Raw genomic sequence first — 24795 nt, 5'->3', positions numbered from 1 at the left:
TTCCTGTGCTGTGTTCAGATGTACAAGAAACTCTCCTGTGTTACGCTGGCTGAGGGTCACTGCAGGCTAGAGAGCAGGGCTGCGTTGCTCCCCCTGGGTGGAGAAGCCCACAGAGAAAGCTGGGCATGCAGAAGGCTCAGAGGTGTTGCAGTCGCAGGAGGTGGCATGGCCAGAGGGTCTAGCCCCCATGGAGGGCTGTCACCCTGAAGGGGGTTCCTCCCAGGGACTGTAGGGAGCCAAGAGAGCATGGGGCCTGGCAGGCTGTGATAAGGTGCAATTCAGGGACAAGGACTGTGGCCAGGAGCAGAACTCTCCATACAGTCTGTGGCATCTGCACTAGTGTCACTGAAGGAACCAGCAGGAGCCATTCCCAGAGAAATCCCACCTGGGGAGCCTTTCCCTGTGACTGAGTCCCCAGGTGGGGGCAGCTCAGGCCTGGAGCATGGACATTCCTGGGGTTGCCCTGGTGACTGCGGGGTTAAGAAACTCAGCTCTGCCCTTGGCACTTCCCTTTGGGCTCATGGGGACCAGCAGCAGGCGGAGGTGGGGCTGGGCAGAGGAATGCGTCCAGAGCCCCTTGGGAGCTGACTGCGTAGCACCAACAGGCTGCTCCCTGCCTGCCAGCTGCCTCACCAGGAGCACAAACTGGCCCCTGTTTGCAGCCTCAGCAGTGGCCAGGGCTGTGGGTGTTCTCCGCTGCCCCAGCAGGTCAGGGCTGCAGCATGGAGGTGGGACGCTGATTGTGCGGGGCCAGCTCTGGGGATAGGCTCGAGGGCCCCGGCACCAGGACTGAATTTGCTAGAGTGGAGCATAACGCCAGTCTGGCCCCTAAGTGCAGACATATCCCCTACCCCCACCTGCCTCATGCCCCCTCCACCACAGCAGGCCAAGTGCTGCTTTGGTTTGCACACATGCCCACGGCCACTGCATGCACACGCTGAGCAATTGTGTGCGCCAAGGAGCAGGGCAGGTGGCTGCATGTGCAGCTCAGACAGCTGATGTCTGTGAGCCCAGGCACTTTGTGCCCTGGACAGGGGAAACTGGCTTTGCAGAGTCTGCTCTTGGCATGCCTAAGACCTGCATCCTCTCGCTGCCTCCCAGCCCCCTGTCTCCTCCCAGCCCCGGGCTCATGAGGAGTGGCGAAGAGGGGGATATATAAAGGAAGGGGAAGCGCAGCCAGCCCCTGAGAAACTGTTGGAGCCAGTGGTTCTCTTCTGCCCTGCCTCCCTCCACGTGATTCAGCCTCCCAGCCCCGGGAGGGAGAGCCAGGAACAATAACCCCAGGGCGCTGTAAGTACAAGGATTTCAGCTGGTATCGTGCAGCCAGGCAAATCCCCCGGCCCCCACAGACGGGCCAAGCACAGGCAGCCCTGGCCCAGGGAAGGAAAGTGCCTTTGCAACCAGACAGGGAAGAGCGGCTGTCTCTGGGGGGTGCCCCCAAGTTCTTTCCATGGCCCGAGCCCAGGAGAAGCTGTAGAGGCCAGGGAGAGAGAGAGGCGGGAGAGGGCCCCGCTAGAGGGGGGGTCCCCGTACGGGGCCTGCAGGGAGCCCAGAGGGCCGGTGCTAGCTAGTTCTGCTGCATGAAAAGGCCCCTGCTCCTGTTACAACCCAGGAGGGGGCAGCTGGGGGTGTTGGTGGAAGGCGCCGTGTGCACAGGGTGGCTGTGCTGCTGGGGGTGTCCGGCTGGATGGGGGGATGCCTCACTGGAGAGCTGAGGTTGTGAGCGCTGGCTGCGGGTGCGGGTTGGAGTGAGGGGGGGAGGCTGTGAGGGGGCCGGGGGAGGGGATGGATCTCTCTGCCCTGCTGCCGGTGGCCAGCCGGGCCGGGGCCGGGGGCCGGGGCAGGGGATGGATCTCTCTGCCCTGCTGCCGGTGGCCAGCCCGGCCGGGGCCGGGGGCCGGGGCAGGGGATGGATCTCTCTGCCCTGCTGCCGGTGGCCAGCCCGGCCAGGGCCGGGGGCCGGGGCAGGGGATGGATCTCTCTGCCCTGCTGCCGGTGGCCAGCCCGGCCGGGGCCGGGCCGGGGCCGGGGCTGGCGATAGCACCCACGGCTGCAGCAGTGTCCTGCTTGCCATGGCGTGTGCTGAATCCTGCCGATTCCTGAGCAGGTGCGTGGACTGGCTGCTGCTCGCGGGCGTGGAGAGGGGTTATGCAGAGCTGTGCCCGGGGACCAAGCTCAGCCAGCTCCGCCCGCCCTGTCTCTGCTTTCGGAGCGTGCCCAGCGCTACGGGACAGGGGGCCCTGCCCCTGCCCCTGCCCCTGCCCCTGCCCCAGCCCCAGGCAGGCTGGCTAGTGCCGCTGAGCGCTGAGGCTGATTTGCTTTCCAGAGCACGTCTGGGTGCAGGGGCTGGGGAGGGAGTCCTGGACCTGGCGGCTCTGGTGGAAGAACAACCGACCTGCCTACAGTGCCTGGGGGGAGGGGGTGACACAACTCTGGCTTGTCGCAGCTGCGGATAATCGGCCCCCAGAGGGACCGGGGATTTCAAAGAATGTCAATCTGCCCAAATCCGCTGGCATTAAAGGCAGAGCACGTGAGGCAGCAAGGGGGAGGCGGGTGATGGGCCGGCTTGGTCAGGGAAGGAGGAGTGGGGGCACTCTGACCAGAGTGGGCGAAGCTCTGGCCAGGCAAAGCTCCAGGCTGCTCCTCGCAGTCCTGATCTAACCCAGATACATACAGCGCAATGCGCAGCCCCTCGCATTGCGCTGTATGTGGATTGGGTGGCATGAGTGGGCGGAACCCACCCTCTCTGCTCCACTTCTAACTTGATTCAATTGCATCCAGGACACCTGTGCGTAGAGCAGGACCCCCTCTGGGGGTGCCCATCGCCTCCCCATATCGGTCTGGGCATGCCCATGGCCCCCTGTGGGGTGCCAATCATCCCCTCCCCCCTCTGGGGGTGCCCATCCCCTCCTCTCCTTGGTCTGGACATGCCCATAGCCCTCTGTGGGGTGCCAATCACCCCCTCTGGGGCTGCCCATCCCCCTTGGTCTGGGCATGCCCATGGCCCCCTGTGGGGTGCCCATCACCCCCTCCCCCTCTTGGGGTGCCCGTGGCCCTCCCAGCACTGCTGCAGGAAGCTGGCTGCAACCAGTCGTTTATTTTGTGCTCCGAGCCCAGCAACAGTTCCCTTGGGGACAGAGACAAGTGTGGGCGACGGGCCAGGCCGCGGGGGGTGTGTGCGAGGGGTGCGGGCTGGACACAGATTCCACCCCTCCCCGCTGCAGGCGCGAGGCCAGGGAGGGGGGCGCAGCATCAGGCCCCGCGGCGGGGAAGGGGCTGGCGAGCTGAGCCCCTGCCCCGCACAGATGGCCGGGAGCCCGGAGCAGCGGCTGAATGCGGCTCGTCCTGCCAGAGCCCAGAGCCGGGACCCCAGGCGCCCTGGCCCCGCTGCCCCGTGCCCGGGATTCGGGAGCTGCACCAGGGCCGGGAACCGCGGCGCAGGGCGGGGTGGGGGGTCGGTTTCAGTAACAGCACTACCCCCCCCCCCCATGGCAGCTGGCTCGGCTGGGCCCCCTGGGGCAGCTGGCACACTCCGCCCCACAGCGACTGCCCTTGTCCCTCTCCGGGCCCCTCTTTGGGGCACACATTGGGAGAGCCCTGGCGAGCTGGCACTGGGGGCCGAGGGGGGGATGGGGGGCCAGCCCCAGGAAGCCAAGTGACCTGCCTGGGAGGAAGGGGGACCAGTCACAGAGTGCCACTGAGGGAGCATCTGGGCAGGATGCCTGGGGGCTCTGGCCAAGGCTTCCTGCTGGGGGAGGGAACCACAGCGCTTGGGGGGCTCCCAGGGGCCAGGGTCCTGGGCGAGAGTCAGTTTGCAAGGGATGGTAGGAGGCCTCTGTCACCCCGGCTGTCTGCGCCCACTGGGGAGCCGGGTGTACTGGCATCTCCGACCAGCGGGAAGGCACAGTGATGTGGCGGCTGAGAATGGTGTCCGGCTGCCTGCTCAGCTGGTCTCAACAAGCCTGCTCTCCTCCAGGAAGAGACGTGCCATGGCTCTGCGCAGCCTCCTGCTCCTGATGCTGCCCTGGCTGGTCACTGCAGGGAGAGCTGCTGCCCCTGGGTGCAAGATCCGGATCACCTCCAAGGGCCTGGAGCTGGGTAAGGAGCGGGCGGAGCTGGAGTCCATTGGCCTGCTCAGGAACCACAAGCTGCTGGCGCAGTACCCCCAGGGGCAGCAGACCAGGGCGTGCCCACTGTTCTGGGGTTCCCCATAGCAGGATGCTCCCTGCTGCTGGTGCTGAGCCAGCGGGGTGGAGTGGGATGTTCCGCTGTCCTTAGCCCACCCTCCCTGGGGAGCCTGCTAGGGCTGGGGCTGGGGCTGGGACAAATCTGTGCTGTTTACATGCATCCGGGTTGCCAGGAAAAGGACCTGCCTGGCCAGTGCCCTGGGGCTGAGGGGTGGAGTGGGGGGAAGGGCCCCAGCCTCCTTTCCTCCCTGTGGAGCCAAGGCCGGGGCAGAGAGCAGGGCTGTTCTTTCGCAGTGAAGCAGGAAGGGCTGCGCTTTGTGGAGCAGGAGCTGGAGCACATCAGCATCCCCGACCTGCATGGGAAGGAAGGGCAGTTCCAGTACAACATCAGTGGGTAAGTGGGGGCCGGGGGCAGGGCTCTGGGCACCGCTTCACCAGCAATGATGGGGGCAGGTGGGGGCTGGAGTGCCCGAGACAGCAGCATGTGCAAAGGGACAAGGAGCTGGCGGGGGGGTGGCTTGGGGGGTGGGCAGAGGGAGGGTCCCAAGGAGGGGCTGGTAGCCCTGGGCTGGGTGCAGCCCTGAAGAGCCAGGCCTTAGGGCATGATGCCACCCAGGGGTGCAGGGGCCTCTCCCATTGCAGTGACTGTGATGTGAGAAGCCGAGCTAGAGATGCTGGGCGGGGGCGTGGGCCTGATGCTGCCCGTGCCCCCGCAGGGTGAAGGTGACAGACCTGCAGCTGGCGCTCTCCAGCCTGCACTTCCAGCCCCCGCAGCACCTCGCCTTCAACATCAACAACGCCTCCATCAGCCTGCGCTTCCGGCGCCAGATACTCTACTGGTTCTTGTGAGCCCCCCCCCCTCCGCTGCCCCCCAGCGCAGGGTCAGGGCCTTCCCCCTCCGCTGCCCCCCAGCGCAGGGTCAGGGCCCTCCCCCTCCGCTGCCCCCCAGCGCAGGGTCAGGGCCCTCCCCCTCCGCTGCCCCCCAACGCTGGGTCAGGGCCCTCCCCCTCCGCTGCCCCCCAACGCTGGGTCAGGGCCCTCCCCTCCCCTCCCCCCCAGCCTGGGGTTGGGCCCCTCCCCCCCAGCCTGGGGTTGGGCCCCTCCCCCTCCTCCCCAGCACGGGGTTGGGGCCCTCTCCCTCCGCCCCCCCAATGCTGGGTCAGGCCCCTCCCCCTCCACTCCCCCACAGCCTGGGGTCGGGCCCTTCCCCTTCCCCCTCCCCAGCCTGGGGTTGGGCCCCTCTCCCTCCCCAGGGCGAGGTCAGGCCCCTCTGCTCCCGCCCAGTGTGGGGTCCGGTCCTGGGCCCAGCGGCGGTCAGGCCTCCCCCTCGCTGGGCTCAGACGCTCACTCTGACATCCCCAGCTCTGGGCTCTGGCTGGGCCAGCCCCCGCCCCCCCCTGGCTTTCTCAGCCCCACACAGGCTCTGGGGCGGGGGCTCCGCTGGGAGATGTCCGTTTGCTTGGGTGCTGCTCACCTGTTTTAACCGTTTGCGTCCCAGCTACGATATTGGCTCCATCAACGCCTCTGCCGAAGGCGTCAACATCGGCACCCTGCTGAAGCTGTCCATGGACGATGCCGGGCGCCTCAAGATCTCGAGCGTGGCCTGCAATGCCTCCATTGCCAGGCTGCAGACTGGCTTCACGGGCACACTCAGGTACCGCCCTGCCCCTGAGCACCGCTCGGCAGCCCCAGCGCCCCCCAGGAGGCTCTCTGCTCCCCTAGCAGGAGGGCAGGGCTTTGAGGACTGTGACTCTCTCCACAGGAAGGTCTATGAATTCCTGTCTACCTTCATCACCACAGGAATACGCTTCCTTGTCAACCGGCAGGTACGCTGTGGGCAGAGACATCCCCCTTGGGCTGGGGGCAGGGCTCAAACAGTGGGGGCTGAGCAGGCAGGGAATGGTATCAGCTGAGGGCACTTCCCCCTCGCAGCCCCCAGCCCCAAATCATGAACTGCAGGTCAGGGTTGTGGGGTGCAGGCGGAGCGGGGGCAGGCGAGGCAAAAGGGGCTGTGGGTCAGGGTTGTGGGGCACAGGCAGGGTGGAAGGGGTTTGCAGGTCAAGGTGGTGGGGCGCAGGCAGAGCAGAAGCAGGCGGGGGGGATGGGGGCTGCGGGTCAGGGCTGTGGGGCGCAGGCACAGCAGGGGCAGGCGGAGTGGATGGGGGCTGTGGGTCAGGGCTGTGGGGCACAGGCAGAGGGGGGGCAGGTGGGGGAGATGGGGGCTGCGGGTCAGGGCTGTGGGGCGCAGGCAGAGCAGGGGCAGGCAGGGTGGATGGGGGCTGTGGGTCAGGGCTGTGGGGCGCAGGCAGAGCAGGGGCAGGCGGGGTGGATGGGGGCTGTGGGTCAGGGCTGTGGGGCACAGGCAGAGGGGGGGCAGGTGGGGGAGATGGGGGCTGTGGGTCAGGGCTGTGGGGCGCAGGCAGAGCAGGGGCAGGCGGGGTGGATGGGGGCTGTGGGTCAGGGCTGTGGGGCGCAGGCAGAGCAGGGGCAGGCGGGGTGGATGGGGGCTGTGGGTCAGGGCTGTGGGGCGCAGGCAGAGCAGGGGCAGGCGGGGTGGATGGGGGCTGTGGGTCAGGGCTGTGGGGCGCAGGCAGAGCAGGGGCAGGCGGGGTGGATGGGGGCTGTGGGTCAGGGCTGTGGGGCGCAGGCAGAGCAGGGGCAGGCGGGGTGGATGGAGGCTGTGGGTCAGGGCTGTGGGGCGCAGGCAGAGCAGGGGCAGGTGGGGTGGATGGGGGCTGTGGGTCATGGCTGTGGGCTGCAGGCAGAGCAGGGGCAGGCGGGGTGGATGGGGGCTGTGGGTCAGGGCTGTGGGGCGCAGGCAGAGCAGGGGCAGGCGGGGTGGATGAGGGCTGTGGGGTGCAGGCAGAGCAGGGGCAGGCGGGGTGGATGGGGGCTGTGGGTCAGGGCTGTGGGGTGCAGGCAGAGCAGGGGCAGGTGGGGTGGATGGGGGCTGTGAGTCAGGGCTGTGGGGTGCAGGCAGAGCAGGGGCAGGTGGGGTGGATGGGGGCTGTGGGTCATGGCTGTGGGCTGCAGGCAGAGCAGGGGCAGGTGGGGTGGATGGGGGCTGTGGGTCAGGGCTGTGGGGCGCAGGCAGAGCAGGGGCAGGCGGGGTGGATGGGGGCTGTGGGTCAGGGCTGTGGGGCGCAGGCAGAGCAGGGGCAGGTGGGGTGGATGGGGGCTGTGGGTCATGGCTGTGGGCTGCAGGCAGAGCAGGGGCAGGTGGGGTGGATGGGGGCTGTGGGTCAGGGCTGTGGGGCGCAGGCAGAGCAGGGGCAGGCGGGGTGGATGGGGGCTGTGGGTCAGGGCTGTGGAGCGCAGGCAGAGCAGGGGCAGGCGGGGTGGATGGGGGCTGTGGGTTAGGGCTGTGGAGCGCAGGCAGAGCAGGGGCAGGCGGGGTGGATGGGGGCTGTGGGTCAGGGCTGTGGGGCGCAGGCAGAGCAGGGGCAGGCAGGGTGGATGGGGGCTGTGGGTCAGGGCTGTGGGGTGCAGGCAGAGCAGGGGCAGGCGGGGTGGATGGGGGCTGTGGGTCAGGGCTGTGGGGCGCAGGCAGAGCAGGGGCAGGTGGGGTGGATGGGGGCTGTGTGTCATGGCTGTGGGCTGCAGGCAGAGCAGGGGCAGGCGGGGTGGATGGGGGCTGTGGGTCAGGGCTGTGGGGCGCAGGCAGAGCAGGGGCAGGCGGGGTGGATGAGGGCTGTGGGGTGCAGGCAGAGCAGGGGCAGGCGGGGTGGATGGGGGCTGTGGGTCAGGGCGGTGGGGTGCAGGCAGAGCAGGGGCAGGTGGGGTGGATGGGGGCTGTGGGTCAGGGCTGTGGGGTGCAGGCAGAGCAGGGGCAGGTGGGGTGGATGGGGGCTGTGGGTCATGGCTGTGGGCTGCAGGCAGAGCAGGGGCAGGCGGGGTGGATGGGGGCTGTGGGTCAGGGCTGTGGGGCGCAGGCAGAGCAGGGGCAGGCGGGGTGGATGGGGGCTGTGGGTCATGGCTGTGGGCTGCAGGCAGAGCAGGGGCAGGTGGGGTGGATGGGGGCTGTGGGTCAGGGCTGTGGGGCGCAGGCAGAGCAGGGGCAGGCGGGGTGGATGGGGGCTGTGGGTCAGGGCTGTGGGGCGCAGGCAGAGCAGGGGCAGGCGGGGTGGATGAGGGCTGTGGGGTGCAGGCAGAGCAGGGGCAGGCGGGGTGGATGGGGGCTGTGGGTCAGGGCTGTGGGGCGCAGGCAGAGCAGGGGCAGGCAGGGTGGATGGGGGCTGTGGGTCAGGGCTGTGGGGCGCAGGCAGAGCAGGGGAGGCGGGGTGGATGGGGGCTGTGGGTCAGGGCTGTGGGGCGCAGGCAGAGCAGGGGCAGGCGGGGTGGATGGGGGCTGTGGGTCAGGGCTGTGGGGCGCAGGCAGAGCAGGGGCAGGCGGGGTGGATGGGGGCTGTGGGTCAGGGCTGTGGGGCGCAGGCAGAGCAGGGGCAGGTGGGGTGGATGGGGGCTGTGGGTCACGGCTGTGGGCTGCAGGCAGAGCAGGGGCAGGTGGGGTGGATGGGGGCTGTGGGTCAGGGCTGTGGGCTGCAGGCAGAGCAGGGGCAGGTGGGGTGGATGGGGGCTGTGGGTCAGGGCTGTGGGCTGCAGGCAGAGCAGGGGCAGGTGGGGTGGATGGGGGCTGTGGGTCAGGGCTGTGGGCTGCAGGCAGAGCAGGGGCAGGCGGGGTGGATGGGGGCTGTGGGGTGCAGGCAGAGCAGGGGCAGGTGGGGTGGATGGGGGCTGTGGGTCAGGGCTGTGGGGTGCAGGCAGAGCAGGGGCAGGCGGGGTGGATGGGGGCTGTGGGGCGCAGGCAGAGCAGGGGCAGGCAGGGTGGATGGGGGCTGTGGGTCAGGGCTGTGGGGCGCAGGCAGAGCAGGGGCAGGCGGGGGGGATGGGGGCTGTGGGTCAGGGCTGTGGGGCGCAGGCAGAGCAGGGGCAGGTGGGGTGGATGGGGGCTGTGGGTCACGGCTGTGGGCTGCAGGCAGAGCAGGGGCAGGCGGGGTGGATGGGGGCTGTGGGGTGCAGGCAGAGCAGGGGCAGGCGGGGTGGATGGGGGCTGTGGGTCAGGGCTGTGGGGCGCAGGCAGAGCAGGGGCAGGCGGGGTGGATGGGGGCTGTGGGTCAGGGCTGTGGGGCGCAGGCAGAGCAGGGGCAGGCGGGGTGGATGGGGGCTGTGGGGTGCAGGCAGAGCAGGGGCAGGCGGGGTGGATGGGGGCTGTGGGTCAGGGCTGTGGGGTGCAGGCAGAGCAGGGGCAGGCAGGGTGGATGGGGGCTGTGGGTCAGGGCTGTGGGGCGCAGGCAGAGCAGGGGCAGGCGGGGTGGATGGGGGCTGTGGGTCAGGGCTGTGGGGTGCAGGCAGAGCAGGGGCAGGCGGGGTGGATGGGGGCTGTGGGTCAGGGCTGTGGGGCGCAGGCAGAGCAGGGGCAGGCGGGGTGGATGGGGGCTGTGGGTCAGGGCTGTGGGGCGCAGGCAGAGCAGGGGCAGGCGGGTGGATGGGGGCTGTGGGTCAGGGCTGTGGGGCGCAGGCAGAGCAGGGGCAGGTGGGGTGGATGGGGGCTGTGGGTCAGGGCTGTGGGGCGCAGGCAGAGCAGGGGCAGGCGGGGTGGATGGGGGCTGTGGGTCAGGGCTGTGGGGCGCAGGCAGAGCAGGGGCAGGTGGGGTGGATGGGGGCTGTGGGTCAGGGCTGTGGGGCGCAGGCAGAGCAGGGGCAGGTGGGGTGGATGGGGGCTGTGGGTCACGGCTGTGGGCTGCAGGCAGAGCAGGGGCAGGTGGGGTGGATGGGGGCTGTGGGTCAGGGCTGTGGGGTGCAGGCAGAGCAGGGGCAGGCAGGGTGGATGGGGGCTGTGGGTCAGGGCTGTGGGGTGCAGGCAGAGCAGGGGCAGGCAGGGTGGATGGGGCTGTGGGTCAGGGCTGTGGGGCGCAGGCAGAGCAGGGGCAGGTGGGGTGGATGGGGGCTGTGGGTCACGGCTGTGGGCTGCAGGCAGAGCAGGGGCAGGCGGGGTGGATGAGGGCTGTGGGGTGCAGGCAGAGCAGGGGCAGGTGGGGTGGATGGGGGCTGTGGGTCAGGGCTGTGGAGCGCAGGCAGAGCAGGGGCAGGCGGGGTGGATGGGGGCTGTGGGTCAGGGCTGTGGGGCGCAGGCAGAGCAGGGGCAGGTGGGGTGGATGGGGGCTGTGGGTCATGGCTGTGGGCTGCAGGCAGAGCAGGGGCAGGTGGGGTGGATGGGGGCTGTGGGTCATGGCTGTGGGCTGCAGGCAGAGCAGGGGCAGGCGGGGTGGATGGGGGCTGTGGGTCAGGGCTGTGGGGTGCAGGCAGAGCAGGGGCAGGCGGGGTGGATGGGGGCTGTGGGTCAGGGCTGTGGGGCGCAGGCAGAGCAGGGGCAGGCGGGGTGGATGGGGGCTGTGGGTCAGGGCTGTGGGGCGCAGGCAGAGCAGGGGCAGGTGGGGTGGATGGGGGCTGTGGGTCACGGCTGTGGGCTGCAGGCAGAGCAGGGGCAGGTGGGGTGGATGGGGGCTGTGGGTCAGGGCTGTGGGCTGCAGGCAGAGCACGCCATTGCACAGTGCCTGGGAGGAGCTGGTCCTTTCGCTCCATCCTGCTCAGGGCACGGAGTGCTGGGGGGCAGCGGCGAGCCCTGCCCTGTGCTGTGGCTTTGACACCAGAGGATGAGCAGCTCCTGACGCCACGGGCAGGATGTTCCCGATTCCCATGGGGGCCAGCGGCTGGGACCCGGGAGAGGGAGAAGCTTCCAGGGAGGCTGCAGGGACTCCCGTCAGGCTAGATCTTGCTCCCTGCATGTGTGCCGGGGCTCCCGTCTCGCCGACCCCGACCCAGCCTGTGGTGTCTGTTTCAGATCTGCCCGGCGCTGCACTACGCGGGGCTTGTGCAGCTGAACTCGCTGCTGGGCACTGTGTCGGGTGAGTCCGCGTCCCTGTGGCTGCGATGGGGCTTGGGCTGACGAGACCAGACTTGGGCACGGCTCCGCCTGGGCCTGGGCACAGAACTGTAGTGTGCTGCCGTGCTGGGCGGGGGCAGGTGCACACTGGGGGGGGGGGGCAGGTGCACGCTGGTGGGTGGGGGTGGGGGGTGCACGCTGTGGGGGGGGAGGTGCACGCTGGGGGGGCAGTGGGCTGCAGCCGTGGGAACAGGCTGGGGCCCAGCGGCTGCTCTGCTTGGGAAGCTGGGGGCAAGACTGAAGGGGCCCAGAGACGGGGCGGAGGGGGTGTCAGCCTGGCTGGGCCGAGCTCAGGTCTCGCCGGGCAACTGACCCTGCTTTCCTTGGGCACAGTGCGCAGCCCGGTGGATGAGCACATCAGCATCGATTACTCCCTCCTCAGCAACCCCGTCGTCTCCCCCGACACCCTCGATCTGGACTTCAAGGTAATGGGGTGTTGGGGAGGGGCTCCAGCGTGGCTGAGGGAGCCACGTCCTGTGATGCCCTGGCTCTGGGGTGCGCACTGATACCATATGTGGGGACGCCGGGCTCCAGCCCCGGGGCTGCAATGGCCAAGTGCCCCGGGGAGCCTGTTCTGTGGGGCTGGGGTGGGGGCCGGGACTCACTAGCTCTGTGCTGCCCAGGGCATGTTTTACTATCAGTGGAACGAGACGCTGGTGAACCAGGCGGTGGCACCAGTGATCAAGGAGACGGAGCGCATGGTCTACGTGGCTTTCTCCGAGTACTTCTTCAACTCTGCCATGGACGCCTACTACCGGGCGGGGGTGCTGAGCAAGGAGATTGCAGGGGAGGAGGTGAGGAGGGACGGGGTGCTGGGCGTGCAGAGGGGGAGGAGGGGCAGGGACATTAGGAGTACAGATGGGGGGAGGGGCAGGGGTGCTGGGTGTGGAGAGGGGGAGGGACATGCAGATGCGGGAGGGGCAGGGACACTAGGAAGACAGATGGGGGAGGGGCAGGGGTGCTGGGCATGCAGATGGGGGGGCAGAGGTGCTGGGAGTGCAGAGGGGAGAGGGGCATGCAGATGGGGGAGGGGCAGGGGTGGTGGGTGGGCAGAGGGGGAGGGGCATGCAGATGGAGGGAGGGACAGGGGTGGTGGGTGTGCAGAAGGGAGAGGGAGGGGGCGTGCAGAGGGGGATAGAGGCAGGGGCACTGGGCGTGCGGATGCGGGGAGGCGCAGGATAACAGCAGTGCACCGCGGGCAATCTCTTTACCCAGGACGATTGCGTGTTGTTTCAGGTGCCCAAGGATCTGGAGGTTTTGCTAAGAGCCTCGTTCCTCGGAAGCATCATCATGCTGGTGAGTGGTGGCCGCGGGGCGGGCGACCTTGGGAGGAGGCCATTTCCGTGGAGGAGGTGCAGCTCCTTGGGCTAGGGGGCCAGTGTGAGCCAGGGCCCTAGGAGGATGGCAGTGGAGCTGCTAGTGAGAAAGGCCAGCTGCCTTCAGGGCCCTGGCTCAGCCCTGTGCTGCCTGCCCCCTGCTTCCCTGACCCTGCTCTCTTCTGGCAGAGCCCCGCTGTGGTGGACGCGCCCCTGAAGCTGGTGCTGCAGGTGTTGACACCTCCACTCTGGACAATCAAGCCCTCGGGCATCTCCGTCTCGGTTGTTGCTGTCCTTAACATCTCCCTGGTGCCCGTCGACCACCCCGCCATCCAGCTTTCCAGCATGACCATGGTGAGCTGCTCCCCGGGCACAGCAGGGAGCCCGGCCCCACCTGTTACAGTTTGTGCAGTTGTGCAGAACCTGGTCCCATGAGCCCATGGCCAGCAGTGAAGCTGCCGCTACAGAACGGCAGGGTGGCATGGGGCAGGGCTGTCTGCTCGGTGGAGTAGGCATTAATGGGGCTGTGGCCTTGTCTCCCCTCCAGGATGCCAAGCTGAGTGCCAAGGTGTCATTGCGAGGGAAAGCACTGCAGGTGCAATTGGATCTGAGAAGGTAACTCCCCTGCCCCTGGGAGCCCCTCACTGGGGCGTCTGGGCAGTGTCCCAAGGCAGACTGCAGAGCCGTCCCAGGGCTGGAGCTTGGAGCTGTGTTCACAGTGCTCTCTCTCCCGTCTGGACAGGTTCCGTATCTACTCCAAGCAGTCGGCACTGGAGTCCCTCGCGGTGAGTGGGGCAGCGCGGGCTGCAGAGAGCCCAGGGCATCAAACAGATGGGCCCGATCCAGCAGAACTGGGCTGGCAGGAGCTGAGATCTGAGCCCCTCCCTTCCAGCTGCCCTTTGTGCAGCTCCCAGATGGGAAGCCCCTGGCCTTGTGGCACAGCCGCAGAGGACCAGCTCTTCTCTCCCCCACCCCCCAGGGAAATTCCACCAAGGGATTTGGGGAGAGCAATGGGAGGCCCCTGCGGTGGTGAAGGGAAAGAAGAGGGGAGTGGGGAAATGTCCAGGTCAGGGGGGATGGTGCCTAAAGTGAGGCAGTGTGTGGAAGAGATGGGGGGGCTCTCACTTAAAAAAAGAACCCCCAGCCCAAGGCCTACAGCTGCCCTTGCTTGGCCCTAACTGCTCTGCTTTGTGCCCTGACCCCAACGCGGGCCTCGGCCCAGCAAACTTACTACCCAGGCCGACCACAAAGGGCACAAGAACAGTCCGCCTGGCCCAGTGGCCAGCGTCAGGGAACGAGCAGAACAGGCAATTACTAAGCGATCTGTCCCATCTGGCAGTCAGAGGCCTAGGGACACCCAGAGCCTGGGGCTGCATCCCCGACAATCTGGGCTAAAAGCCGCTGATGGATCTTTCCTCCAGGAACTTATCCAGTTCTTTTCTGAACCCAGTTATAATTTGGCCTTAACAACATCCCCTGGCAACGAGTTCCACAGGCTGATTGTGCGATGTGGAACTTCCTTGTGTGTGTTTTAAACCCACTGCCTAGTAATTTCACGGGGTGAGCCCTGGTTCTTGCGTTATGTGAAGGGATAAATAATGCGTTCTAGTCACTTTCTCCACCCCAGTCACCATTTTAAAGATCTCAGTCATATCCCCCCTTAGTTGTCTCTTTTCCGAGCTGAACAGTCCCAGTCATAGAACCATAGAATCTCAGGGTTGGAAGGGACCTTAGGAGGTCATGTAGTCCAACCCCCTGCTCAAAGCAGGACCAATCCCCAACTAAATCATCCCAGCCAGGCTTTGTCAAGCCTGACCTTAAAAACCTCAAAGGAAGGAGATTCCACCACCTCCCTAGGGAACCCATTCCAGTGCTTCACCACCCTCCTAGTGAAATAGTGCTTCCTAATATCCAGCCTAGACCTCCCCCCAGGGCCAGTGCAAGGATATTTTGCACCCTAGGCAAAACTTCCACCTTGTGTCCCACCTTGTGTCCCCCATCTCCCTTTCCCCCCGGAGCATCCCTTATTATAAACTTTCAAAAATGAATCCTGCGTCATGTGGCATTGTTCATTAGAATTAATACAGGGGGGTCAGAGGAGATGATCACAATGGTCCCTTCTGGCCCAGGGGAACTTGTGAGCAAGGAGGAGCCTGAGAATGCCCCCAACTCGCAGGGTCTGTAAATGTTCCCAGGCTCTGAGTACTTTGCTCTCTGGGGGGGACCCAGGGGCAAGGAGGCCAGAGCTGGGCTCTCCCAAGGAGCAGGTGAGGATCTCCCTGGGGATCAGGGCTGGCTCCCCGCGTTGGCACAGTGCCACCGGTGGGGGGCAGCATTTGGAAGTGGCACATTTGCCAGCCCTTTCCCCTCTGTCGCGCTGCGGGGTTTAGTTTCACTTTCCCTTACCTCTCTCTCCTGTGAAAACTGACCATTTATTCCTACCCTTTGTTTCCTGTCTTTTAACCAGTTACCAGTCCCTGAGAGAACCTTCCCTCTTATCCCGTGACAGCTCACTTTGCTTAAGAGCCTTTGGTGAGGGACCTTGTCAAAGGCTTTCAGAAAGTCCATGTACATTATATCCACTGGATCACCCTTGTCCACATTTGTGGACCCCTCAAAGAATTCTAATGGATGGGGGAGACGTGTACAAAAGCCGTGGCCTCTTCAACATATTGCATTAATTTATGTGGCTGCTAATTCTGTTCTTTACTGTAGCTTCAACCAGTTTGCCTGGTACTGAAATTAGGGTCACCGGCATGTAACTGCCAGAATTACCCACTGGAGCCTTTTAAAGAAAATTATCTATCCACCAACCATCTGGTACAGACATAGACACTGACTCCGTGAGTGCTTGGGGGTTGGAGCACCCATGGGCAGCCAAGCTCCCCTGCCCCACCTCCTCCCCTGAGCGCACCGTCTCCCGGCTCCTCCGCCTGACTCCCGCCAAACAGCTGTCTGGCAGTGTTAGCATGCTCTGGGAGGGAGGGGTAGGAGTGGGAATGTGGCAGGCTCAGGGGAGGAGGTGGGGCTGGGGCAGGGATTTGGGGAAGGAGTTGGAATGGGGGCAGGGAAGAGGTGGGGAGGGTCCGCTGGTCCTGCGGCTCCGGTGGAGCATCTGCAGCCATGCCTGCGGGAGGTCCACCGGAGCTGCGGGACCGGCAAGCGGCAGGGCGCCCCCCGCGCTGTGAAATGTCTAGAGCCGTCCCTGTTCGGCGGCGGGGGGCCCTTCCGTTCCGGGACCCACCGCCGAAGTGCCCCGAAGACCCGTGGCGGGGGCCCTCCGCCGGCGAATTACCACCGAAGCGGGACCCGCTGCCGAAGTGCAGCCCGCTCTTCGGGGGTAATTTGGCGGCGGGGGACACCTGCCGCGGGTCTTCGGGGCACTTCGGCGGCGGGTCCCGGAACGGAAAGGGCCCCCCCTCCCCCACCGCTGAATTACCGCCGAAGACCGGGTTGCACTTCGGAGGCAGGTCCCGCTTCGGCGGTAATTTGCTGGTGGGGGGTCCTTCCCCCCGGAGCTGAAGGACCCCCCCGCCGGCAAAGACCGGGAGCGGAAGAAGCTCTGGGGCCTGGCCCCGCAAGAGTTTTCCGGGCTCCCCGGAGCAAGTGAAGGACCCTGCTCCAGGGCCCCCGAAAAACTCTCGTGGGGGCCCCTGCGGAGCCCGGGGCCTGGGGCAAATTGCCCCTCTTGCCCCCCCCTCTGGGCGGCCCTGGGCCCCATGGAAGGGGTAGCATGGAGGCAGAGCCGGGGGCAGGGGGCTGAGCACCCCCAGGAAAGCGGAGAAGTCGGTGCCTAGGGGTACAGAGGCTGAATTAAGCAACACGTTGCATAGCACAGTCAGTAGTTCTGCAGTTTCCTTCAGAATTCGTGGGTGAATCCCAACCAGTCCCAGTGACGTTTAATTTAAAAATATGTCCCAAAAGCTCCTCTCTGGACACCTCAAGCTGGGACTCCTAGAAAAAAGATCTCCTAACGTTCTCTGCAGCAAAGAATTCATTTAATTTCTCCGCAACAGACATGTCTTCCTTGAGTGCTTCCTCAGGCCCTGGATCGTCCAGCGGCTGCTTGGCAGCTTCCTGTTTCTCATGTCCTGAGCTGTTAGCTTTGTGCAGCTTTTGCTTGTTCCTCCTCAAAGTCTTTTTTGCCCTGCCTAATTAGATTTTACACGTGACGTGCCGGAGTTTCTGTTCCTCAGGAGAATCTGACTTCTAATTGTGAAAGGCTGCCTTTTTAGCTCTAGCCCCCTGCCTCTCTTTAGCCAGGTGCCATATTTGGTCCTCTTATTGTTTTTTTAATTTGGAGCAATCACTCGAAGAAGAACCTCTGTTATGGAGTTTCCATGCAGCTTGCAGCTATTTCACTCCCCACTGTTACTTTTAATTTCCATTAACTCGCTGCCTCCCTTTCGTGTAATTCCCCTTTCTGAAGGTAAATGCTACGGGAATGGGTTTCTTCGAGCCCCTCCCCCCCGATAGTAAATTGAATGACATGATGAGTATGAAAAGGACAGGAGTCCCTGTGGCACCTTAGAGACTAACACATTTATTTGGGCATAAGCTTTCGTGGGCTACAGCCCACTTCATCAGATGCATGGAGTGGACAATACAGTAGGAAGATATATATGTATTGTGATGGGGCAAGGCCAGATGGCTACAGTAAAGTACTGAGGAACGGGTATGTTTAGCCCCAGGCTAAACAGATCCCTAGTACCCTGGTAACCAAGCGGAGCCCCTGCTACACAATCCCCAGCTCCGTGCGCAGGTGGTGGAGTCCCCCGCGGTGCACCAGACGCTGGTCTTGGCGGGAGTCACCAGGGTCGGAGACCTCCTGGACTACGAGCGGGGTGACTGGCTGGATCCCCTGACACTCGCTCAGCGCATGGGGCTCTCCAGACCTCATACTCCCCAGCGCATACTCCAGGAGGTGGAGGCCGCTTTACTGCCTGCTGCTTGGGCCTATCTCCACCGGGTCCTGCGGGAGGGCACGCCCCGCCCATCCTCCACCCCGGGCCCCGTGGACCCAATTGGCACCCTCACCCTTTCACTGCCAGCCGGCTGCATGATCTGCAGCCGGTTCTGTTCCAGACCGCGCCACGGAAACATCTGTACACGCTCATGCTCCATACCCTTCACTACCTCACATTCACGTCCCACCCCGATACCAAACGGCAGGACCTCCTACCACCTCTCGAGGGTGAGAAGCCCCTGTGGGCCAGCTTGTACTCTGCCCTGGTCCCGAGGCCCACCGGGGATATCGGTTGGCGGCTCCTTCATGGGGCCGTGAGCACGGGTGTGTACTTGGCGCAGTTCACCCGTCCCTAGCACCTGCCCTTTCTGTGGTGAGAAGGAGACCTTGGTGCACATTTATTTGGAGTGTGCCAGATTGCAGCCCCTGTTCCGGCTCCTCTTTAATATTTTCTTCTGTTTTTGGTTGCACTTTTCCCCTCACCTGTTTATCTATACGCTCCCCATCCGTGGCCCCACAAAGTCACGGGATCTCCTTCTCAACCTCCTCTTGGCCCTGGCCAAACCGGCCATCTACAACACCAGGGAGGGGAGGTTGGCCGACGGGATTTCCTGCAACTGTAGGGCCTATTTCCGTTCCTCCGTCTGTTCACACATCCGGGCAGTGTTCCTCTGGGCGGCGTCCACTGGCTCTCTTGACGCCTTCGAGGAGCAGTGGGCGTTGTCCGGGATTCTCTGCTTGGTGTCCTCATCAGGTTCCCTTCGTTTAGCCTATAACTTCACTCCCAATCCTGTTTTTTCATTAGTTGTCCCCCGTAATTACTTGGTGTCCCAGACCTGTGGGTCCGCCCACCCCCTCTGGATGCCAAAAGGACCCTGGTAACCAAATGGCAGTTGCTCCAGGTTAATTAAGGCACCTGGGGCAAACTAAGATCTTTTTAGAAGGCAGTGGAGAGAGCTACATTGATTGGGACACCTGCAGCCAATCAAGGGCTGGTTGGAACTAGTTAAAAGCCTCCCAGTTAGTGAGATTTGTGTGAGGAGCTGGGAGCAAGAGGCACAAGGAGCCAAGAGTGAGAGGGTGTGCTGCTGGAGGACTGAGGAGTACAAGTGTTATCAGACACCAGGAGGAAGGTCCTGGGGTGAGGATAAAGAAGGTGTTTGGAGGAGGCCATGGGGAAGTAGCCCAGGGAGTGTAGCTGTCATGCAGCTGTTACAAGAGGCACTATAGACAGCTGCAGTCCACAGGGCCCTGGGCTGGAACCCAGAGTAGAGGGTGGGCCCGGGTTCCTCCTAAACTGCCTAACCAGATACAGAAGGAGTTGACCCAGACTGGAGGTTCCACCAGAGAGGAAGATCACTGAGATGAGCAAATCTGCCAATAAGCGCAGGACCCACCAAGGTAGAGGAGGAACTTTGTCACAATATACACAGAGAACATGAAACAATGGGTGTTGCCATACACACTAGAAGGAGAGTGATCAGGTAAGGTGAGCTATTAGCAGCAGGAGAGAAAAAGAACTTACTCAGAGGCCATGGCTACACTTACAGTTCTGCAGCGCTGGTAGTTACAGCTGTGTAGGGCCAGCGCTGCAGTGTGGCCACACTGACAGCTACCAGTGCTGCAGTGTGGCCACATTTGCAGCACTTGCAGCGCTGTTGGGAGTGGTGCATTGTGGGCAGCTATCCCAGCATTCAAGTGGCTGCAATGTGCTTTTCAAAAGAGGGGGGTGGAGTGGAGTGTGACAGGGAGCGTGGAGGAGACAGAGTGAGTGGATTTTTGGAGTTGACACTGTTCTCAGCTCCCTGCCTTGCAAGTTCTAAGGACTGTGCCTACCTTCAATCATTTTAAAAGTTCTGATCCCCTTCCCCCACCCCTCTCTCATTCACTAAATGCAAATTATGCACTCCTAAATAGCCGTCAGACCAGATAAGCATCTGCTCAACATGGACTCCCCCCCCCTCCCCCGCCGTGTGAGCGTGCTGTTTCTCTCTTCAAGCAAACAGCTGTGAACATTCCAAAGTAATTCCCCTGCCTGCCTCCGCTCGCTCAGCAAACAGGAGCTGTGTTTGTTTTTTAAATAAGCAGTTTGGCTGAACTCCAAGCTCTCCCTTTCTTCCGGTTTGTTGTGGACAGGAATTCTGGGATACCTCCTTATACCCCGGAGGTCAATAAAAGCGCTGGTGGGCGTCCACACTTGCTGACCAGCGCTGGATCACCAGCGCTGGAATCCCTACACCCGAGGCTCGACCGGGTGTACAGCCAGCGCTGCAATCAGGGAGTTGCAGCGCTGGCCATGCTTTGCAAGTGTGGCCACATCCTAAGTCGCAGCACTGTAACCCCCTCACCAGTGCTGCAACTCTCTAGTGTAGCCATGGCCTGAGCAATTGTTAGATTCTCCTCTGGGACTAGGGCCTTGGCTACACTGGTGCTTCACAGCGCTGCAACCTTCGCGCTCAGGGGTGTGAAAAAAAACCCCCAAGCGCAGCAAGATACAGCGCTGGAAAGCCTCAGTGTAAACAGTGCCACAGCACTGGGAGCGCGGCTCCCCGCGCTGCAAGCTACACCCGTAGAGGCTGTGGAGTACGTGCAGCGCTGGGAGAGCTCTCTACGCCCGTAGAGGCTGGGGAGTCCGTGCAACACTGGGAGAGCTCTCTGCACCTTTAGAGGATGGGGAGTACGTGCAGCGCTGGGAGAGCTCTCTACGCCCGCAGAGACTGTGGAGTACGTGCAGCGCTGGGAGAGCTCTCTGCGACCGTAGAGGATGGGGAGTACGTGCAGCACTGGGAGAGCTCTCTGCGCCCGTAGAGGCTTGGAGTATGTGCAGCGCTGGGAGAGCTCTCTACGCCCGCAGAGACTGTGGAGTACGTGCAGCGCTGGGAGAGCTCTCTACGCCCGCAGAGGCTTGGAGTACGTGCAGCGCTGGGAGAGCTCTCTACGCCCGCAGAGGCTGTGGCGTACGTGCAGCGCTGGGAGAGCTCTCTACGCCCGCAGAGGCTGTGGCGTACGTGCAGCGCTGGGAGAGCTCTCTACGCCCGTAGAGGCTGTGGCGTACGTGCAGCGCTGGGAGAGCTCTCTACGCCCGTAGAGGCTTGGAGTACGTGCAGCGCTGGGAGAGCTCTCTACGCCCGTAGAGGCTTGGAGTACGTGCAGCGCTGGGAGAGCTCTCTACGCCCGTAGAGGCTTGGAGTACGTGCAGCGCTGGGAGAGCTCTCTACGCCCGTAGAGGCTTGGAGTACGTGCAGCGCTGGGAGAGCTCTCTACGCCCGTAGAGGATGTGGAGTACGTGCAGCGCTGGGAGAGCTCTCTACGCCCACAGAGGCTGTGGTGTACGTGCAGCGCTGGGAGAGCTCTCTACGCCCGTAGAGGCTTGGAGTACGTGCAGCGCTGGGAGAGCTCTCTACGCCCGTAGAGGCTTGGAGTACGTGCAGCGCTGGGAGAGCTCTCTACGCCCGTAGAGGATGTGGAGTACGTGCAGCGCTGGGAGAGCTCTCTACGCCCGTAGAGGATGTGGAGTACGTGCAGCGCTGGGAGAGCTCTCTACGCCCGTAGAGGCTGTGGAGTATGTGCAGCGCTGGGAGAGCTCTCTACGCCCGCAGAGGCTGTGGAGTACGTGCAGCGCTGGGAGAGCTCCCTCCCAGTGCTGGTGCTGCAACCACACTCACACGTCAAAGCGCTGCAAGTGTAGCCATATCCAAAATCTGGGCACTCCTAGAAATGCCTCCCCTTGTGGAGACTTGGCTTGGGACCGCTAAACACTGAGGATGGAGTGGAGGTTAAGGATAATCTAGGCATGGCCCAATATCTAAACAAATACTTTGCCTCAGTCTTTAATGAGGAGCTTAGGGATAATGGTAGGATGACAAATGGGAATGAGGCTATGGAACTAGATATTACCACATCCGAGGTAGAAGCCAAACTCGAACAGCTTAATGGGACTAAATCGGGGGGCCCAGATAATCTTCATCCAAGAATATTAAAGGAACTGGCACATGAAATTGCAAGCCTATTTAATGAATCAGTAAACTTGGGTTGTACCATACGACTAGAGAATTGCTAACATTTTTAAGGAAAAGGAAAAAAGTGATCCGCGTAACTATAGGCCTGTTAGTTTGACATCTGTAGTATGTAAGGTCTTGGAAAAAAAAATTGAAGGAGAAAGTAGTTAAGGACATTGAGGTCAATGGTAATTGGGACAAAATACATGGTTTTATTAAAGGTAGATTGTGCCAAACCAACCTGATCTCCTCCTTTGAGAGGGTAACAGATTTTTTTAGACAAAGGGAACGCAGTGGATCTAATTTACCTCGATTTCAGTAAGGCATTTGATACGGTTCCACATGGGGAAGAATTAGCTAAATTGGAAAAGATGGGGATCAATATGAAAATTGAAAGGTGGATAAGGAACTGGTTAAAGGGGAGACTCCAACGGGTCGTACTGAAGGGTGAACTGTCAGGCTGGAAGGAGGTTACTAGTGGAGTTCCTCAGGAATCAGTTTTGGGACCAATCTTATTTAATCTTTTTATTACTGACCTTGGCACAAAAAGTGGGAATGTGCTAATAAAGTTTGCGGATGACACAAAGCTGGGAGGTATTGCTAACACAGAGAAGGACCGGGATATCCTACAGGAAGATCTGGATGACCTTGTAAACTGGAGTAATAGTAATAGGATGAAATTTAATAGTGAAAAGTGCAAGGTCATGCATTTAGGGATTAATAAGAATTGTGGTTATAAATTGGGGACACATCAGTTGGAAGTAACAGAGGAGGAGAAGGTCCTTGTAGTATTGGTTGATCACAGGATGACTATGAGCCACCAATGTGATACGGCCGTTAAAAAAGCGAATGCAGTCTTGGGATGCATCAGGTGAGGTATTTCCAGCAAAGATAAGAAGGTGTTAGCACCGTTATACAAGGCACTGGTGAGACCTCATCTGGAATACTGTGTGCAGTTCTGGTCTCCCATGTTTAAGAAGGATGAATTTAAACTGGAACAGGTACAGAGAAGGGCTACTAGGATGATCCGAGGAATGGAAAAGGAGACTGAAAGAGCTTAGCTTGTTTAGCCTAACCAAAAGAAGGCTGAGGGGAGATGTGATGGCTCTTGATAAATATATCAGAGAGATTAATATCAGAGAGGGAGAGGAATTATTTAAGCTTAGTACCAATGTGGACACAAGAACAAATGGATATAAACTGGACATTAGGAAGTTTAGACTTGAAATTAGATGGAAGTTTCTAACCATTAGAGGAGTGAAATTCTGGAACAGCCTTCCAAAAAACATATCTGGCTTTAAGACTAAGCTTGATAAGTTTATGGAAGGGATGGTATGATGGGATAGCCTAATTTTGGCAATTGACCTTTGATTATCAGCAAGTATGTATGCTCAGTGGTCTGTGATGGGATGTTAGATGGGTTGGGATCTGAGTTAGTACAGACAATTCTTTCCTGAGTGCTGGCTGGTGAGTCTTGCCCACATGCTCAGGGTTTAACTGATCGCCATATTCGGGGTTGGGAAGGAATTTTCCTCCAGGGCAGATTGGCAGAGGCCCTGGAAGTTTTTCCCCTTCCTCTGCAGCGTGGGGCACAGGTCACTTGCTGGAGGATTCTCTGTACCTTCAGTTCTTTAAACCACAATTTTCAGACTTCAGTAACTCAGACATAGGTTAGGGGTTTGTTACAGGAGTGGGTGGGTGAGATTCTGTGGCCTGTGTTGTGCAGGTCAGACTAGATGATCATAATGGTCCCTTCTGACCTTAAAGTCTATCAACACTCAGTCTAAACCAGCTGGCCCTTCCCGGGACATGGGGGGGCAGTGCATGTAGGGATAGCCCTGGGGCCCACCACAGCTCTAACACTTCTTCCTCTCTCCCCCAGCTGTTCCCATTGCAAACCCCCCTGAAGACACTGCTGCAACTGATGATCATGCCCATCCTTAATGGTAGGGACCTGGGCTGCAGGAACGGGCTGGGCCCCGGACCCAGGACTCTCTCAGACTCCCTTTTCTTTTTTGCAGAGAGGACAAAGAAGGGCGTCCCGATCCCCCTGCCTGAGGGCATGGACTTCACCAAGGAGGTGGTCACCAGCCACATGGTACGTGTGCCTCATAGGAGGGGCTCAGCACCTGCCCCAGTTACTATGCAGAGCTCAGGGCCCCACAGCTCTACCCTGAGCTCTCTGCACCCACCCCACCCCCAGCCAGCCAAGTCCAGGCACTGAGGTGTCACAGTGCTGGGCCCCTATGACTTTGGCTCAGGGATGATTTGGGGGAGGCCAGCAGAGATAAGGCCCCTGCTGGGCTAACACAGCTTCCCTTTGCACTCTGCAGGGATTCATCACGGTGGGGGCAGATCTCCATTTCTCCAAGGGACTTCGGGAGGTGATTGAGAAATACCAGCCTGCCCAGCCCAGCCCAGAAACAGCACCCCCTGGCTCTAACTCTTCCCTGCTGAGTTCCTTTAACACTACGGAGCCCCAGGCCACCCTGAGCTAGGAAGCAGCTGCCTGCTCAGCCTGTGCCAGGGAGATGGCAGGAGCCAGCTCCTGCAACCCACAACTGGCCCATGGATGTAGCTGCTCCGGGAGGCATGGCAGCAGCTGCACTGTGACACTAATAAACACAGTTAGACACTGCCTGGGCAGTCTGGGCATCACTGGCTGAGGAGCCTTTTCCAGCAGCTGTCAGAGACTGTTCCCCCTGCCCATGCAGCTGATGGGGGCCCAGGCACTGGGTCTAGAGGGAGCTTGGGGACACGTGGTGCACCTGCATGCCACAGCAGCAGAAACAGCCCTTGCAGTAACCAAGCCTCCCCACCCCCGATTAGGGAAATCTGGGTCTCCAGTCCTGAGAGCTCCCCCCGGCTCAGCTCCATGCTGGCCCCAAGGACACCCTGGAGCATAGCTGCATTGGCAGGGTAGCTTGCAGAGATTCCAGAGGGAGGTGTTCTTGTGAACCCAGGGCCTCTTGCCTGACACCCCTCAGCCTCTGGAGCTAGCCCCTACTACCACCCCCTCCCAGCTCTTACCTCTGGGCAGTGAGCACTAGGTGCCTAGCTGCTCCCTCCCACCTAGCTGGAATAGCATTGCCCTGGCCCAGGCTACCCCTTTCACGCTGGGGCCCTCAGAGCTGCTCAGCGGCTTGCACTGCACTGCCCAGCACTAGGGGCAGGACAAGGTTTAGTTGCCTCTGGGGAGCACAGAGCCAGGCTGGGGTAGAGGTGAGGCCCAGACAGCAAGGGGAAAGGGGGGGTAGAGGGGAAGAGATGAAGGTCTCCTCCAGCCCCTGGGAAGCTCCCATTCTTTCCCCTACTCATACCCTTAGCTCATGGGAGCTCCCTAACCCCCTGGGTCCCAGCCCTGGCACCATGAGCTGGGGGAAAA

At 62.2% G+C, this 24795-nt stretch overlaps 1 protein-coding gene across 1 annotated transcript; it reads left to right on the top strand.

Moving 5' to 3' along the window:
• Positions 1-1160: 1160 nt before the first annotated feature.
• On the top strand, positions 1161-24730 carry PLTP (phospholipid transfer protein). The gene is made up of 16 exons (XM_050917729.1): positions 1161-1290; positions 3977-4098; positions 4482-4581; positions 4904-5032; positions 5686-5841; positions 5950-6013; positions 11029-11092; positions 11464-11555; positions 11754-11924; positions 12367-12426; positions 12636-12800; positions 12994-13061; positions 13189-13231; positions 23293-23356; positions 23432-23508; positions 23744-24730. Exons 2-16 carry the CDS (start codon positions 3990-3992, stop codon positions 23906-23908), a joined length of 1527 nt encoding a protein of 508 aa, XP_050773686.1. The 5' UTR covers positions 1161-1290; positions 3977-3989; the 3' UTR covers positions 23909-24730.
• Positions 24731-24795: the final 65 nt, after the last annotated feature.

The sequence above is a fragment of the Gopherus flavomarginatus genome, chromosome 11 (assembly GCF_025201925.1).
Source record: "Gopherus flavomarginatus isolate rGopFla2 chromosome 11, rGopFla2.mat.asm, whole genome shotgun sequence".
Taxonomy (NCBI): Eukaryota; Metazoa; Chordata; order Testudines; family Testudinidae; genus Gopherus; species Gopherus flavomarginatus.
The sequence above is the reverse complement of the archived record's forward strand: the minus strand, read 5'-3'. Positions and strand labels throughout refer to the sequence as shown.

Excerpts from the sequence above, each read along its gene's own strand:
- PLTP (XM_050917729.1), top strand. The coding sequence starts at position 3,990 with ATGGCTCTGCGCAGCCTCCTGCTCCTGATGCTGCCCTGGCTGGTCACT. Across the intron at positions 4,099-4,481 it reads CTCCAAGGGCCTGGAGCTGG|TGAAGCAGGAAGGGCTGCGC; the intron begins GTAAGGAGCGGG and ends GTTCTTTCGCAG. Across the intron at positions 5,033-5,685 it reads CAGATACTCTACTGGTTCTT|CTACGATATTGGCTCCATCA; the intron begins GTGAGCCCCCCC and ends TTTGCGTCCCAG.